General features: G+C 44.7%; 1 protein-coding gene across 1 annotated transcript in view; it reads right to left on the bottom strand.

The window, feature by feature from the left end:
• Nucleotides 1-421: 421 nt before the first annotated feature.
• Nucleotides 422-17,420, bottom strand: part of LOC139418818 (double C2-like domain-containing protein beta) — a 49,370-nt gene continuing 32,371 nt past the window's right edge. Inside the window, exons 9-11 of the mRNA XM_071168545.1 lie at nucleotides 8,897-8,978; nucleotides 8,059-8,155; nucleotides 422-5,213 (exon numbers count right to left, since the gene is read on the bottom strand). Of these exons, the coding sequence (XP_071024646.1) occupies nucleotides 5,074-5,213; nucleotides 8,059-8,155; nucleotides 8,897-8,978 (319 nt within the window). The 3' untranslated portion in view covers nucleotides 422-5,073. The remainder of the gene's footprint in view (nucleotides 5,214-8,058; nucleotides 8,156-8,896; nucleotides 8,979-17,420) is intronic.

The following is a 17,420-nucleotide window of genomic DNA, read 5'->3' as shown; positions in this document are numbered from 1 at the left end:
AATTCTATTGGTAGATAATGCGGTCGGCATTTGATTGTAAGGAATTCTAGGTCAGGTGAACAAAAGGACTTGAGTTCCTGTATGTTGTTATGATCACACCAAGTCTTGTTAATCATAAGGCATGCAGTATGACTTAATTGAGAGATTGTGCTTTTTGACGATACTGTACGGTTAATCATCAGTACGTTTCATCATGTAATATAAATCGATATAGACTCTATAATGACATGTTCATTGTAACTTCGTAGAATGACTATCAAAGTGTTTTAATATAAATGCTCGCGAGGGCTCGCTGTAGGTTGTCACAAAATGCATGACTTATCAAAGAATAAAAGGTAACATCTCTCCACGTGGTATGGAAATCTTTTTTGGACAAATGTGCCATTTAAATCACTCTTCTGTCCAAAAATGTACACAGTAAGCCACTCAAACGGGTTCAGTTTATTTTGAGAAGTAGTTCCACAAATTCACCACAGAATGGCAATCACACCGTATGTTCCACATAGAGATAGACAGTACAGGATGTCAGTGAGTACACAGGGATGCTGTAACAATAGTCCTTCCCCTCCACCCTGTCTCCCCATTCCATGTCATTAAAGGAAGACAATGTCAATATCTATGACGATAAAGGTTTTAAAGCAACGGCAGAACCGAGAAAAGCATCAAATTGAGCAAGTTACCCTGAATAATCCCTTATTTCTTTCTTACAAACAGTAAATTACCAACCAACGAGTACACAGCAGCGATGATAGCTGTAACAGATTTGATTGATGATACCATGTCAATGATATCAACCAGAAAGAAATTGGCATTGATCAATGTTAGTTACAATGTTAGTTACATATGCATATATATGACAATCGTTACACATGCATTTCTTTATTAAAATGTTAAGATGCATACGTTTTTTTTGTTGTCACATGATGAACAAAGTCAAGTTCGCTAGACCGACAACATATCAAAATAAAAGGTAGAGATAGAGAGAATCTGAGTGAAAATAAACCACCAGATCACCTGAACAAGAGAAGAAACATCTCCCATTGTTACATCAGAACTTCAAGCCTGGCTTCCCATGATGAGGAATATCCCGGAGAGGGAAGTACATACATACTAAGTAACTTGTGGAATAGACACCGGCTGGAATGCGGTTTTAACCAATCATCTTTCAGGATTAGACCCACCCGTTGTATACATATGCAGTATTACATACATAAAAAACCTTGAATGCATCTTTGACAACATATCACATAGTGACATCGGAGATGTTTATCATTTGATGATTCATTTCACTGTTGTTGCTGCGCGTGGAGAGGCTTCCTGTGTCGTCATTGGTGTGCATAGAGAAGAACAGATTCCTCCCTCTCCACTCCACCGCCATCTTTGTCGAGGTCAATCAACGTACGATCTTGGTGACCGTGAAAGACTTAGACGAGCTCAACTTCTCACTCGTCGTTTCAGAGTTCAGTCCCTAGCTTTGACGATCCATGATCCATGTCACAGTCCCTCTAGATTTGACCCCTAGCCATGCTGAATCATCGTTGTTTTTTTGTTATCCATGGTGACGCCTTCATTCAAACCTTTGTCCAAGTACAGAATAACGAACACAGAGATCCCAGACAACGATTAGAAAGTAAGAAAAAGTCCAGGAGACTGTTGACTGACTGAGATGTCTAATTCACACTACAGGGCCGACCCAAACCATACTGTGCTGGCCAGGATATTTTATTTTCACATTGTCCTTTTTTCATTCCAGCAAATACAGTAGATGAGTAACCAGGCCAGTGTGACACAGCTTGGCTTGACTTGGCTGTGTTTGTCTCAGTAGTGTGAAAAGGGTAATAGTGTGCTTTAGTGGGCCAACGTTGGAACTATAAGGTGTCCAAACTGTAGCCAGGGGCCACAGGGTTGGGCCTCTGTCCTTAATGTGGTTAACCCCTCGAGGTCTGTCTCTGGTAAAGGAATCCATGGTGAGAAGTCACTGTCTACTTTATGCCAGTGTTTTTTGTTGTTGCGAGGGATGGTGGGGGAGTGAGGTGTCCATGAGTGTGTTTAGATTCAATGCATGAACACACACACACACACACACAGAAATGTACACAATGCACACACGCTTGCAAGCATGCACACACACACACGTCTTGTCAGTATCCTTTGATCCTGCATGCAGAACAGTCCATGATTGTCCACACAGTCCAGTGGTAGAGCTTCAGGGAGGGATTGTTGCCATGCTGAGTATAATTTATCACAGCCAATCTCTCTTTCCTCCAGGGAAATCTCTGCTGTCCATCCCTGCAAGTCTGGCAGCCCATGGTAGTCTTTTAAGCTCTATGGGCAGTTCTCTGTCATGAAAACAGCCTGGGTAGTCTCTCTCTCAAAGTTCCCTAAACAAACCCTAACTCCTAGACCTAAACACTGCTTCATATGCTCGACTTAGACATGAATAGATGAGTAAATTGATAAAATCTCAGTTTTTTTCCATATTTCTCCCACTAATAGTTTTTTTAATCTCCATGATGGAACATTTGAATGTTATGAAATGAAATTGAAAAAATTCTGGCATTTATAAATAAAATCTTAGTGTTAAGGGCACCCCGAAAAGAAGGAGGAAACTCTACGTCCTCGAGAGCTACTGGGATGTGAATGCCTTTGTTCCAGCACGAACACGCTCGATGACACTTATTGTCGTCCAGACTGCATTAGGCTGGAGCTGGAGCAAAAGCCTGCACAACCAGTAGTTGGTATTTGATAACCCCTGATAACCCCTCTTTAGAGTAGGGGCTATAGTTTGTTTGAGACTGTGCCGCGGAAATCTCTCTGTGTAGCTTTCAAGTCACTCAAAGTCAAAGGTCAAAGGGCACAGAGCAGGGTTTAGAAAATAATCCAGACGGATGGTAATCTTGTGTGACTGTCACCAAGGAAAAGTGACTCACTGGACTGCCAGCCATACTGTTGCACATGTGACAGGACATCAGTTTGCTAGACCAGGGAGACATCCAGGGAACATAGGAGTGAGTGTCGTACTCTAGGAGTGAGTCTTGTCTCTTTTTTTCAGTCTTTCTTCACAGCTCCATGCTTTGGGGTTCATGGATGGAGACATTTGGAGGCACGCTTACAGACAAACACACAAAAACACACGTGCACACACATATTTGTATGCAAAATGTATGCACACACAAACACTCGCTCACACACAAAGACACATACACACAGGAGGATAAGGGGAGATACAGACACCCACTGTCATCACCTACAGACATCGGACACAGAGACAGACCGTCAGATGGATCCTTTTGTGCTTTAACGTCATGGTGTGCCAGTTTGCATCAGAGCGACATCCACCATAATAAAAATCTATAGCAGGTGACTTACCCAACTTGTCCTCATCATTTGGGTACTTTGTATAGTAAATCAGGGATGCAGAGGAGGGTAAACACATGCTAACGCTGTTAACGCACTTTGGTGAATACTGTTTTCACACCTATTACGCTAAATTAGCGCTGTTAACACTATTAGGGCTGTTAGTACTGTTAGCGCTGTTGGTACTGGTACCATTGTTAGTACTGTTAGCACTATTCGGGCTGTTAGTACTGTTAGCGCTGTTGGTACTGGTACCATTGTTAGTACTGTTAGCACTATTAGGGCTGTTAGTACTGTTAGCGCTGTTGGGCGTGGTACCATTGTTAGTACTGTTAGCACTGGTACCATTGTTAGTACTGTTAGCATTATTAGCGAAGTTTGTTTTGTTAGCTTAGTTAATGCTCGAACTGAGTCGTGGGTAACTGCATATGTGGAGTGTGTCTGAAAGTGGACGTGGCAAAAGAAGTGAGTTGATCAACACAAGTGGGTATATGGAAAGCGAATCATTAAATTGGGCAGATTTGTTGGTGCTAAAGACCGTTTTGCGTGGCTGACTGGGCTGCACGAGGAGTGTATAAGCCAGTGCAAATGACTAATGTGCCGTTGTTGTTGTATCAAAGTGTCTGCCAACCTGAGGTGCTTCCCACTGGGCAGCCGTGTTGCTAGCAGTAGCTAAAGTGGCCATTTTTTGCCCTCCCATTATTTTATTTCAAGTGGGATAGCAACCTACACAATAAGTAACTAATATTGATAACTATCTAGATGTCACCTTGATACAACCTACTCAATAGGGACGGCATGAACGGCAACAACACCGGGTCTGTCGCTTCCGCTTGCTAAGCACTTTTGTCCCGCAACGGCGTGGGAAGTAGCTAGTGTAGCCAGCATCAGGGTGACAGTCACATCATTAGTACTTTTAATAAAAAATTCAAAGTTGTCAGTTTTATTCACTGAAAATATACAATTATTTGTAGCAGTGAAATACAATTTCCGCTCATCTTCTGGCTTCAAAACTGAAGTCCAAACACTTGCGGTATGGTAGTTGCATGGTAAGAAACTAAAAACAACACCGCTCAATCAAAACCGTCTAACCAATAAGAGAGAGCTGATGTTACACCCATCGCTGTTGATCCACCCACTTTATTCGCCGCAGCCACTTTCAGAGACACACCAAGTATGCAGTTTCCCATACTTCCTAGAACTGTTATAGCAGTTAGCATTAGCGTTGCTAGACGCCAGTCATCTCAACCGGACGCACCTTTTCAACTGCATCCGAGTAGAATCGACCTGGTGACTACAACGTTCATAACAAGACCTTGTTTGGCAAAGGGCCCAAAGGTGCTTACAGACTGTTCCAGTATTGTAGTTACAGTGCAGGTAAGAGATTCTACACTATTAATGTGTACATCTGAATGACTGAAATGCAAGTGACTTCACAATATTGAGGGCTAAGGTCAAATTTGTTCGCACCTTCACATTAAACATTTCAACGAGGGACATTTTCACAAATGTACTTACTTAGAAAAAAGCTACATTGGGATAATTACCTACTATTGTGATTTTGTATTATTATTAATATTATTATTATATCATCATTATCCGTATCATTATTGCATGTTTTATCACTTATTACTTTATTACATTATTATTGATTTATTTCTTCACCATTCATTGATTATCATTTAATAATTGCGATAAAGTGTGTGTGTATGTCAGTCACTGCGGGGGGGCCTCCGGAGGGGCTCCTTGCTGCGTGAGGGTGTGCCAGTACTCAACTTTCTTGCCGATGTGTTTGAGACACTCAAACCAATGTTTCAGCCTCACTCCCTTGGCATTTATGCCCAGTTCAACTCCGCCTGTGAGAGAGGGAGGGAGAAGGTGGAAGGGAGAGAGAGACAGACAGAGAGAGAGAGATAAAAAGAGAAACAAAGGGAGAGGAAGAAGGAGAGAAGAGAAAGGAAATCTTTAATCTTTAGTCAGGTAGGTGAGTCATCAAGAAAAACATATATTTTACATGAACAACCTAGCGACAGACAGACATTCAGACAGACCCAAAGAGAATCACACAGAGAGACACGGGAGACACACAGGGAGAGAGAACAGCAAGAAAAAGGAGAGAGAGAAAGAGGGTGGGGGGGGGGGGGGGTCATCAGACAGAGGTTTTCCTGGCTGTGATTGCATAGTTGATGGAGTGTGAAGTTTTTAACACAGTATTTAACAGACGCTGGATTTCACAACGCCTAAAACACGCTCAATAGCTCATGTGTGGCCCCACTAAGCCTTGGTATTAAACTCAGATACAGTGAGAGGTATGGGGAGGTTAATACTGTTCTCTTACATAACTCACACTCCCTCGGAACCAGACATACACACATCAACACACAGTTCTCACAAGTACAGTAACACAAACACACACAGATCCCACTGGGCACAGACGTTAATTCAACATCTATTCCACGTTGGTTCAACGTAATATCATTGAAATAATGTGAAAACGACGTTGATTCAACCAGCGTGTGCCCAGCAGGATGTGTGTAATTGTATGTGCGCAAACACACCTCGCGCCCAAGTTTCAGAGAGCAAGTGTGTTTGGATAGTCGTCTCACGTACCTTCCTAATGACCCCTTCTCATTCTTGCCACCAACGAACACAGACACACACACACAGTGGTACACACACCTGACCTGTTTGCCCAGTTTGTCTAGGCCCCCCTAATGACCTTCTATACCATACTTCATGAGCCCGGAGGGGTGTGGGTAACAAATGGCGGGCGATTGTGTGACCCGGCGTGATGGATGAGGGAGGCCGTTCGACTCCCTTTCTCTTTTCCTCCTCTTCTATTCCTCCCCTTCTCCTCCTTCCTCCACACCTCTGTCTTTGTGCAAAATGAAAGGTCCAGTCCGCCCATCAATTGCTCTTACAAATCAGGGGGGACACTGCTACTCTCTCTCCGTCTCTCCTCCTCTCTCTCTGCCTTCCATAATTACTCTATTTCTTTGACATTTTTCTGTCCCTGGCTTCTCAACTTCTACCTCCATCATTCTTCCTGGCCTTTACAGAGAGTATTTGACAGCACATTTGCTTCTCCCTCTGCTCTATCTGCCTTTTTTCCTCTCGGTCACTCCCCCCTTTCTCTTCCCCATCTTCCTCCCGTCTCACTCTGTCTCTCCCAGTATCACAGTCATTTTCCACAGTGCTAACAAATCTAGGCCATCGTGTATGTTGGCCATTACACCATAACGATAACAGTCATGGGAGAGGTTAGCCAGAGCAGTGTGTTAGAGCGATGGCCTTTTACCCCTTCTCTTCTGGGTGTGGGTAATAACTCACCAACGTTATGTCCCCAGCTTGAGAGAGAGAAAGAGAGGGAGAGAGCAAGGGAGAGAGATTGAGGGCACTAGGGAGACAGTCAGAAAGAGAGAGAGAGACTTAGCCTGCTACAGGGAACCTCCAGATGGGAGTAAAACACATTGATCTCAAGGCCTTCCAGCTCCCTGGGAGACGATCCATTCTGCCCCAGCTGCCTCCCCACCGGTTCTCCCTGTGATATACGTTACACGTCGGGCCGTGTCAGAGCTGTTTAGTGCCTCACAAAGCAGTGTGAATCTCACGTGTCACCCCGTTGAGGGATTGAGGACAACTTTCTGTCGCTCTCGTTTTCATTTCCCAATGCTCTTGCTTCTTCACATACGGCCCCCGCAGTCCTTTCCCTCTTTTCTGCTCATTTTCATTTCATCCCCCTTTTCAGTTCTTCCATCCTTTCACTATTTATTCTCCTCCTTTCACTCCCTCCCTCTCTTTTACCTATGACGTCATCGCACCCTCCCTCTCTTTTACCTGTGACGTCATCACTCCCTCCCTCTAGTTTACCTATGACGTCATCGCTCCCTCCCTGTCTTTTACCTATGACGTCCTTGCTCCCTCCCTCTCTTTTACCTATGACGTCTTCGCTCCCTCCCTCTCTTTTACCTATGACGTCATCGCTCCCTCCCTCTCTTTTACCTATGACGCCATCGCTCCCTCCCTCTCTTTTAACTATGACGTCATCGCTCCCTTCCTCTCTTTTACCTATGACGTCTTCGCTCCCTTCCTCTCTTTTACCTATGACGCCTTCGCTCCCTCCCTCTCTTTTACCTATGACGTCTTCGCTCCCTCCCTCTCTTTTACCTATGACGTCTTCGCTCCCTCCCTCTCATTTACCTATGACGTTATCGCTCCCTCCCTCTCTTTTACCTATGACGTCATCGCTCCCTCCCTCTCTTTTACCTATGACGTCTTCGCTCCCTCCCTCTCTTTTACCTATGACGTCCTTGCTCCCTCCCTCTCTTTTACCTATGACGTCTTCGCTCCCTCCCTCTCTTTTACCTATGACGTTATCGCTCCCTCCCTCTCTTTTACCTATGACGTCTTCGCTCCCTCCCTCTCTTTTACCTATGACGTTATCGCTCCCTCCCTCTCTTTTACCTATGACGTCTTCGCTCCCTCCCTCTCATTTACCTATGACGTCATCGCTCCCTCCCTCTCTTTTACCTATGACGTCTTCGCTCCCTCCCTCTCTTTTACCTATGATGTCATTGCTCATCACACTGCGGCCCGCGTTGCTTTCCTCCTCGCACCCACAAATTCTATTACATTATTTTCTGTAGCTATATTTCTCTCTCGCTTACTCTCCTCCTTTCCCTTACTTCCCCTTTCTCTTACCTATGAAGTCGTTGCTCATCCCCAGATCGTAGTCCCATACGGAGATTTCCAGGGTTTTCTTCGCCAGCTGGTCGTGCGGAACTTCATACACAAACTCCTGTAATGAACAGAGGTAGAGAGAGAGAAAGGTATTCATGTACTCACACTTAGCAGAATTTTATTCAGATTATGTTTAACATTGAATGTGAAACATGCATTGACTTAAATTCACATTGATGGTATGGTAGGTAGTTATGCAGTATTGAAGGAGATGGAAAATGTATTCAAATGATGGTACTGGAATCAAATTATGGATTTAAATGCATGGGACAATATTCTAACACAAATGCTTGAGAATGGGTAAGCTATAGCTCTCCATCACTTCCAAGGGCATAGAATTCAACTTCAACAAACAACATTAATATGATATATTATATATCTTGCTCATCTGGTTGCTAAATGTGAGTCAGAGAAATGGGTTGCCAGGTACAGATGTAGGATCTTAATTTGATCACACTTTTGTTTGCTGAGGATTTTCCTGCAAACTTGTAGTGTATTTGAGTTTTAAAAATGTTTCTAAAGTTTGTGATTTCCACTTTTGAAACGTCACAATTGATTTGCCCTAACGAACAATGTATCAACCCATACAAAAATGTTCATGAATTATAATCCACCAAATAATTCACGTTTATTGTTGCTAAGGATTATTTTCCTGCAGTAGCAAACATCTCAAATTAAGAACCTACATCTTTATGTGTTTATGGGAAGAATGATAGATATTGCTTCACTGGAAGTTTGCCAGGTATTGGTTTATGTATTAGGGAGAGTGATTTGTAGTGCTCGGAGCGGGTGGAAGTACCTCATTAAACTCGGGATTGAGCGTTTTCTTCTTCACTGTGGTTTTGTACTTGGACTTTTTCCCCATATCAGGCTGCAGCACACTGGGAGAGAGAGGGGGAGAAAAGAGCGAGGGAGATATAGAGAGAAAGGGAAGGAGGGGATGAGAGTGTGAAAGAGAAGGAGGCATAGCGAGAGAGTTAGAGGGCAAGGGAGAGCACAGAGGAGAAAGAGAGCAAGCAAAGGCGAGATTGAGAGGGAGAGGGAGAGAGAGATATGAAGGGAGAGCAGGAGGATGAGGAAAATATGGAATCTTAATTAGACAGTTGACACAGCATGACGACTGAAAATGCAGCTTGTCCCCTATATTTCTGACACAGGTCTTTTATTGTTTCTGAAACATCAAAGCAAATTATCTTCCATTTAGTCTTCCGCCCCAGCATGACATTAAACCCCACCGGAACGAGGGAGGAAAATAGAACAAAGAGAGACAGTGAGAGAAAGAAAAGAGAAAAAAATTCAGAGCTTAAAACTTTTATTTCCTTTTTTGGGGAGAGGGCGAGAGAAATCGGTGATGAGAGAGTCAGAGACTCAAAAGCTCAAGCCAAGAGGGGGACAGACGGCTTCCCAGAAGGCCATTGTTTTTTATTGGAGAAGTCATCAGCATAAATTCAAGCAGCGAAGTCATGATGTTCTAGCGGGGGAGAGATATCTCACTCTCCAACGCCACCCACCTTCAGCCCAACGTCAATAACACGTACTCAATGACAAGCCAGCAGATGTGCTGCTAGGGTTGGGGTTTGTTCACATCAACAAGACAGGCGGGAGGGAGAGAGGGATGAGAGAGAGAAATAGGTCGTAGGAGAGAGTTCTCAACCAACCCAGTGAAAGAAATAAACTAATTGGATTTGTTGGAAAAGAGGGAGAGAGGGTGGTTTATTGAAAGAAAGATAGAGAAAGATGGAAGAGGACTGGCCACCCCCCGGAGCCTGGTTCCTCTCTAGGTTTCCTCCTCTAGGTTCCTGCTTTTTGTGGTGAGTTTTTCCTAGCCACTGTGCTTCTACATCTGCATTGCTTGCTCTTTGGGTTTGTCGGCTGAGTATCTGTACAAGCACTTTGTGACAACTTTTGATGTAAAAAGGACTTCATAAAACAAATTGGAATTTGATTGATTGAGATAGAGAAAGAGAGTCCTCAACCAACGCAGTGAAAGAGAGAAAGAAATTGGGTTCGAGAAAATACAAGCTAGGAGAAAAATGAAGGCAGAGAGGGATGGAGGGAGAGAGACAGAAGAGTGAAAAAACGAGAAAAACAGCCGATTTCACACAGAGACAGAGGATAGAAAAACAGAGTGACAGGTGGAAAGCGGGGAGAGGGGAGAGCGAGGAGAGAAAGGAGCAAAACAAACCGCCCCGTTTCGAGACTCACACATCCACACAGCACAGGCCGAGATGACAGTTTGCTCACTCAGCACCAGAGGGACGGGCGGCATCCCAAATAGCACCCTATTCCCTACATAGTGTACTACCTTTGAACAGAACCCTATGGGCCATGGTGCACTATACAGGGAATAGGCTGCCATTTGGGATGTAGAGAAACTGAAACCCTCGTTTCCAATATATAATGTCTCTTCATGGTCTCTGGTTTGAAGCGATTACTAAACGCTCTAATATCTTAGTTCATCTGTATTAACGGAGAAAGGGAAATAGAGGAAAGGCAAGTAGGCAACACACCAGCACTACTGAAGAGGTTCATATTGGTCTTTAAAATGTTGATGGAACGTTGCTCTAACATTTCTGTTTATCTGTATCCGAGAAGAGAGGGAAATAGAGGAAAGGGAGGAAACCCACCTAGAGCAACTGACCCAGAGGTCAATATTGATCTTCAAGGCAGTGATGGAATAGCCTCTTGGTCGCTCGAAACAGGGTTGGAGGGGGTTGTGCGGGTGATTGTGATTTTGATACATGCTTAAGTGAATTGTAAAGGCCAGTAGTAGGCGGCTCAAACCATAGGAGCCAATCGTATGTCGGAAAGATAGGAAAAGGCCCCCTGGACATTTGTAATGAGAAGTTAATCAGCACAGAATTAAGTGCAACATAATATACATATGTATCTCTGTGGTGATTATAAGAGTGCCGGAGTCAGGAACCTCCTAGTCCAAGATCTCCAGCCATCAAATCTTGGATGAGCTACTGGGTGTGCAGGCTTTTGTTCCGGATCAGCATGATCAATGATGATCATACTCTTGTTAAAATAACGTGTGTAGTTGCTAATGCTACTGACAGTGTTGACATTATTGACATGCTTGATTGACATGACGAGTGGGACCCTACCCTGCGAGGGTATATAGGCGCCTACCACATTGTTCCTACTTAAGGCTCTGACAAAGGCGAATCATGCCGAAACGTAAGACTATTGGTTGTTTCTCTCATCAATAAATCTATTCAATTTACCCAGCAACAGAGTGTCATGGTTCCTCCTGGCACCAGAGGGCGGCATAGACCGCCCTAGAGACTTTTATCGGACTCGGGTATGTCTTGTTATTTCATGATTGTGTCCCTGTTAAAAGAGGTGTATTGTCTGTGGTCCTTCGTGTGTTTGTTTCCAGAGTGAGTTTGAGACTTAGCGTTTGTTGCTTTTCAAGTGTACTGTGATCCTGCGACTACCTATTCTCAGTAAAGTATTTTTTTATCCTTAAACCACTGATTCCTTGCCTGGTCTCTTCTCTGCACCTGGGTCCAACCTTACCACGTCACACATAGTGCTCCCTTTTCTTTATTCTCCCGGATAGTCAACAGTTGAAGTATCCTGGGGTAAGGAATGTTTTTTTTGGAGTCAAAGTTGATTTGTTTGAAACTGACATCCTTGTTTCACAAAGCTCTGCTTCGTCTTTTTTGGGGGGCTCTGGTTGAAGGCCCCTGGACATTTTGTAATGAGAAGGTTATTAAGAGTCTTACTCCGAGAAGCCATTTGTCTTGCTCTTGCCTCCAGCTTTAGACTCGCTCAGTGATGATTAGCATATTATTTTTTGTCTCCCCTATCCCCCCTTAACAATGTTTTTGCTCTGAAATAGTGTCATGCATTGATAATGTTGACAATGCTGTCTCTTGTTCTCTTTCCTCGTTGTAGATGTGTTAGTGCTGGGTTGGAGCAAAAGCTTGCACACCCAATAGCTTTCCAGGACCAGAGTTGGAGACTCGCAGCCCCCCCCCCCCCCCCCACACACACACACACACATTCTGAAAATACATTATTGCCCCCCCCCAGTTTCATCATTGGGATGTGATACAAATCTAGGCAATGGTGTGCTTTGGGACCTTGATGACGCCTCCGAGCGGTCAGGTAGCCTGTTTGGAGTGTAAGACTAGATTAAAAAAAACAATAAAGCAAATGATGCCCCTCCACTACTTCTAAAACCAAAGTTGTGCCCCTGAAATACGGAATAGTGCCATTTGGGGTGGAGCAATGGAAAAGTTCATAGGACCCCAAACTTGAACCCTGCTTAATCTCTTGCAGAAAATGTGTTATGTGAAACTGCAGCCAGCACACAAATCAACTTCCAGCTTAGTGTAATATAACTTCTTAATTGTAAAGGGTTTAAACACTGTTTCCCATGCTTGTTCAATGAACCATAAATAATTCATGAACATGCACCTGTGGAACATTCGTTAAGACATTAACAGCTTACAGATGGTAGGCAATTAAGGTCACAGTTACGAACATTTAGGACACTAAAGAGGCCTTTCTACTGACTCAAAACACCAAAAGAAAGATGCCCACAGTCCCTGCTCATCTGCATGAACGTGCCTTAGGCATGCTGCAATGATGCAAGAGAACTGCAGATGTGGCAATAAATTGCAATGTCCGCACTGTGAGACGCCTAAGACAGCGATACAGGGAGACAGGACGGACAGCTGATCGTCCTCGCAGTGGCAGACCACGTGTAACAACACGTACACAGGATCGATACATCTGGACATCACACCTGCGGGACAGGTACAGGATGACAACAACAACTGCCCGAGTTACACCAGGAACACACAATATCTCTATCAGTGCACAGACTGTTCGCAATAGGCTGAGACAGGCTGGACTGAGGGCTTGTAGGCCTGTTGTAAGACAGGTCCTCACCAGACATCACCGGCAACAACGTCGCCTATGGGCACAAACCCACCATCGCTGGACCAGATAGGACTGGCAAAAAGTGCTCTTCACTGACGAGTCGCGGTCTTGTCTCACCAGGGGTGAAGGTCAGATTCGCGATTATCGTCAAAGGAATGAGCGTTACACCGAGGCCTGTACTCTGGAGCGAGATCGATTTGGAGTTGGAGGGTCCGTCATGGTCTGGGGTGGTGTGTCACAGCATCATCGGACTGAGCTTGTTGTCATTGCAGGCAATCGCAACGTTGTGCGTTACAAGGAAGACATCCTCCTCCCTCATGTGGTACCCTTCCGGCTCATCCTGACATGACCCTCCAGCATGACAATGCCACCAGCCATAATGCTCATTCTGTGCGAGATTTCCTGCAAGACAGGAATGTCAGTGTTCTGCCATGGCCAGTGAAGAGCCCGGATCTCAATCCCATTGAGCAAGTCTGGGACCTGTTGGATCGGTGGGTGAGGGCTAGGGCCATCCCATTCAGTTAATGGCTGAGTTGTTGAATCTTGTTATGTTCATACAAATGTTTACACATGTTAAGTTTGCTGAAAATAAACCCAGTTGACAGTGAGGACGTTTCTTTTTTTGCTGAGTTTACATACACACATGCTAAGTCCCTGACCTGGACTCCATCCTAGCTGGAGGGGTGCTTTCATCTTATCTATGAACATATGCAGGGCTCTAACTCCTCTTGCTCCACACTGAGATAGGGTGCAGGCTGTTGGCCAGCCGACCAGCTTAGTGGAGTCTGCCACTAGCACAGTCAGTGTAGTCAGCTCAGCTATCCCCATTAGACCGAGTCCGTGCCTCGATCTAGGTTGGGCAAAACTAAACATGGCTGTGTTCGTCCTCCATCCCTGTCATTATTGAAAGATTGTGATCTCTAACATCTCAAAATAGGGCTACTTAATGTTAGATCCCTCACTTTCTAGGCAGTTATAGTCAATTAAGTAATCGCGGTTCATAATCTTGATGTGATTGGCCTGACTGAAACATGGCTTAAGACTGATTAATTGACTTTGTTAATAAATCCTTATTAAATAGTTCACTTTTTTCTTTGTATTATCTTTTACCAGATCTAATGTGTTATATTATCCTATATTCCTTTTACATTTCCACAAACTTCAAAGTGTTTCCTTTCAAATGGTAGCAAGCACATGCATATCCTTGCTACATGCTGTTAGACTGAGGTATGTCATTTTAGGCAAATATTGAAGAAAAAAAAGGGGTCCGATCTTGGCGCACCGATCCCTTTAGCCGGATCATTTTCGTCAACATCCGCTGAATTGCAGAGCGCCAAATTCAAATTCAAATTTTGAGAGCAGCAACTCACTACCTTCCTGAAGACAATGTATACATCTTGTGACCGTAGCGTACGTGTAGGTATGTACGGCAATGTATACAAAACGCTTCAGTCAGGATTTAGACCCCATCATAGCGCTGAGACTGCACTTGTGAAGGTGGCAAATTACCTTTTAATGGCGTCAGACCAAGGCTCTGCATCTGTCCTTTGTGCTCCTAGACCTTAGTGCTGCTTTTGACACCATCGATCACCACATTGTTTTGGAGAGATTGGAAACCTAAACTGGTCTACATGGACAAGTTGTGGTCTGGTTTAGATCTTATCTGTTGAAAATATATCAGATTGTCTCTGTGGATGGTTTGTCCTCTGACAAATCAACTGTGAGTTTCAGTGTTCCTCAAGATTCCGTTTTAGGACCATTATTGTTTTCACTCTTGGTGATGTCATTCAGGAAACATAATGTTAACTTTCACTGCTATGCAAACGATACAAAGCTGTACATTTCGATGCAACATGGTGAAGCCCCAAAATTGCCCTCCCTGAAGCCTGTTTCAGACATAAGGAAGTGGATGGCGGCAAATGTTATGCTTTTAAACTCGGACATAACAGAGATGCTAGTTCTAGGTCCCAAGAAACAAAGATCTTCTGTTGGATCTGACAATTTAATATTGATGGTTGTACAGTCGTCCCAAATAAAACTGTGAAGGACCTCGGCGTTACTCTGGACCCTGATCTCTCTTTTGACGAACATATCAAGACAGTTTCAAGGACAGCTGTTTTCCATCGTAGAAACATTGCAAAATCAGGAACTTTTTGTCCAAAAATGGTGCAGAAAAGTTAATCCATGCTTTTGTCACTTCTAGATTAGACTACTGCATTGCTCTACTTTCCGGCTACCCGGATAAAGCACTAAATAAACTTCAGTTAGTGCTAAACACGACTGCTAAAATCTTGACTCCAAACAATTGGATCACATTAGTCCAGTGCTAGCCTCTCTACACTGGCTTCCTGTTAAGGCTAGGGCTGATTTCAAGGTTTTACTGCAAACCTACAAAGCGTTATATGGGCTTGCTCCAACCGATCTCTCTGATTTGGTCCTGCCGTACATACCTACACATACGCTACGGTCACAAGACGCAGGCCTCCTTACTCTCTCTAGAATTTCTAAGCAAACAGCTGGAGGCAGGGTTTTCTGCTATACAGCTCCATTTTTATGGAATGGTCTGCCAATCCATGTGAGAGACGCAGACTCGGTCTCAACCTTTAAGTCTTCATTGAAGAATAATTTCTCCAGTAGGTCCTATGATTGAGTGTAGTCTGGCCCAGGGGTGTGAAGGTCAATGGAAAGGCACCTGAGCGACGAACCGCCTTTGCTGTCTCTGCCTGGCCAGTTCCCCTCTCTCCACTGGGATTCTCTGCCTCTAACCCTATTACGGTGGCTGAGTCACTGGCTTACTGGTGCTCTTCCATGCTGTCCCCAGGAGGGGTGTGTCACTTGTGCGGGTTGAGTCACTGACGTGATCTTCCTGTATGGGTTGACACCCCTCTCGGGTTTGTGTCATGGGGGAGATCTTCGGGGGCTATACTCAGCCTTGTCTCAGGGTAGTTGGTGGTTTGAAGATATCCCTCGAGTGGTGTGGGGGCTGTGCCTTGGCAAAGTGGGTGGGGTTGTATACTGCCTGGTTGGCCCTGTCCGGGGATATCGTCGGACGGGGCCATAGAGTCTCCCGACCCCTCCTGTCTCAGCCTCCAGTATTTATGCTGCAATAGTTTGTCGGGGGACGAGGGTCAGTCTGTTATATCTGGAGTATTTCTCCTGTCTTACCCTGTATCCTGTGTGAATTTAAGTATGCTCCCTTTAATTCTCTCTCCCTCCCCTCCCGGAGGACCTGAGCCCTGGGACCATGCCTCAAGACTACCTGGCCAGATGACTCCTTTCTGTTCCCAGTCCACCTGCTCGTGCTGCTGCTCCAGTTTCAATTGTTCTGCCTGTGGCTATGGAACACTGACCTGTTCACCGGACATGCTACCATGTCCCGGACCTGCTGTCTCGAACTTTGAACGCTCGGCTATGAAAAGCCAACTGACATTCACTCCTGAGGTGCTGACCTGTTGCGTCCTCTACAACCACTGTGATTATTATTGTTTGACCATGCTGGTCTTCTATGAATGTTTGAACATCTTGGCCATGTACTGTTATTAAAGGGCTCCCAAGTGGTGCAGTGGTCTAAGGCACTGCATCTCAGTGCTAGAGGCATCACTGCAGGCACCCTGGTTTGAATCCAGGCTGTATCACAACCGGCCATGATTGGGAGTCCCATAGGGCATCGCGCACAATTGGCCCAGCGTCGTCCGGTTTTGGCCGATATAGGCCTTCATTGTAAATAAGAATTTGTTCTTAACTGACTATTCTAGTTAAATAAAGATACATTATTTTAATCTCCACCCAGCACAGCCAGAAGAGGACTGGCCACCCCTCGGAGCCTGCTTCCTCTAGGTTTCTTCCTAGGTTCCTACCTTTTCTAGGGAGTTTCCCCTAGCCACCGTGCTTCTACATCTGCATTGCTTGCTGTTTGGGTTTTAGGCTGGGTTTCTCTGTAGACTTTTCTGACATCGGCTGATGTAAAAAGGGCTTTATAAGTACATTTAATTGATACACTCCAGACAACTACTGCTGTGCAGGTGTGTCATACTGACCGAAGAAATGCATTCTGGGATGTTGGGGGCATAAGCGGATCTTAACTTCATAGCTTCCATAAAAGTAGGTTCAGTGACACACACACTGACAAAGAGGCATCCATGCTCACCGCAGTCACTCTCCTACAGACAGCGAGAATACGTCTGACAGGTGAGATTCACCCAGGCCGCATCCCAAATAGCATTCTATTCCCTAAAGCACTACTTTTGTCCCGAGCCATATGGGCCCCGGTGAAAAGTAGTGCACTGTTTAGGGAATAGGGTGCCATTTGGGATGCACCTCTTGGTTGTTTCAGAGCATCAATTCTGCTCAGTTGCTGATCACTGACTCCCAGAGCAGACTGACTGATCTACAAATCACTTTTGCCTCCTAAATAACTACTGTAA

The sequence above is a fragment of the Oncorhynchus clarkii genome, chromosome 10 (genome assembly GCF_045791955.1).
Source record: "Oncorhynchus clarkii lewisi isolate Uvic-CL-2024 chromosome 10, UVic_Ocla_1.0, whole genome shotgun sequence".
Taxonomy (NCBI): Eukaryota; Metazoa; Chordata; class Actinopteri; order Salmoniformes; family Salmonidae; genus Oncorhynchus; species Oncorhynchus clarkii.
Note: the sequence above shows the minus strand (reverse complement) of the source record. Positions and strands in the feature narration are given on the sequence as shown.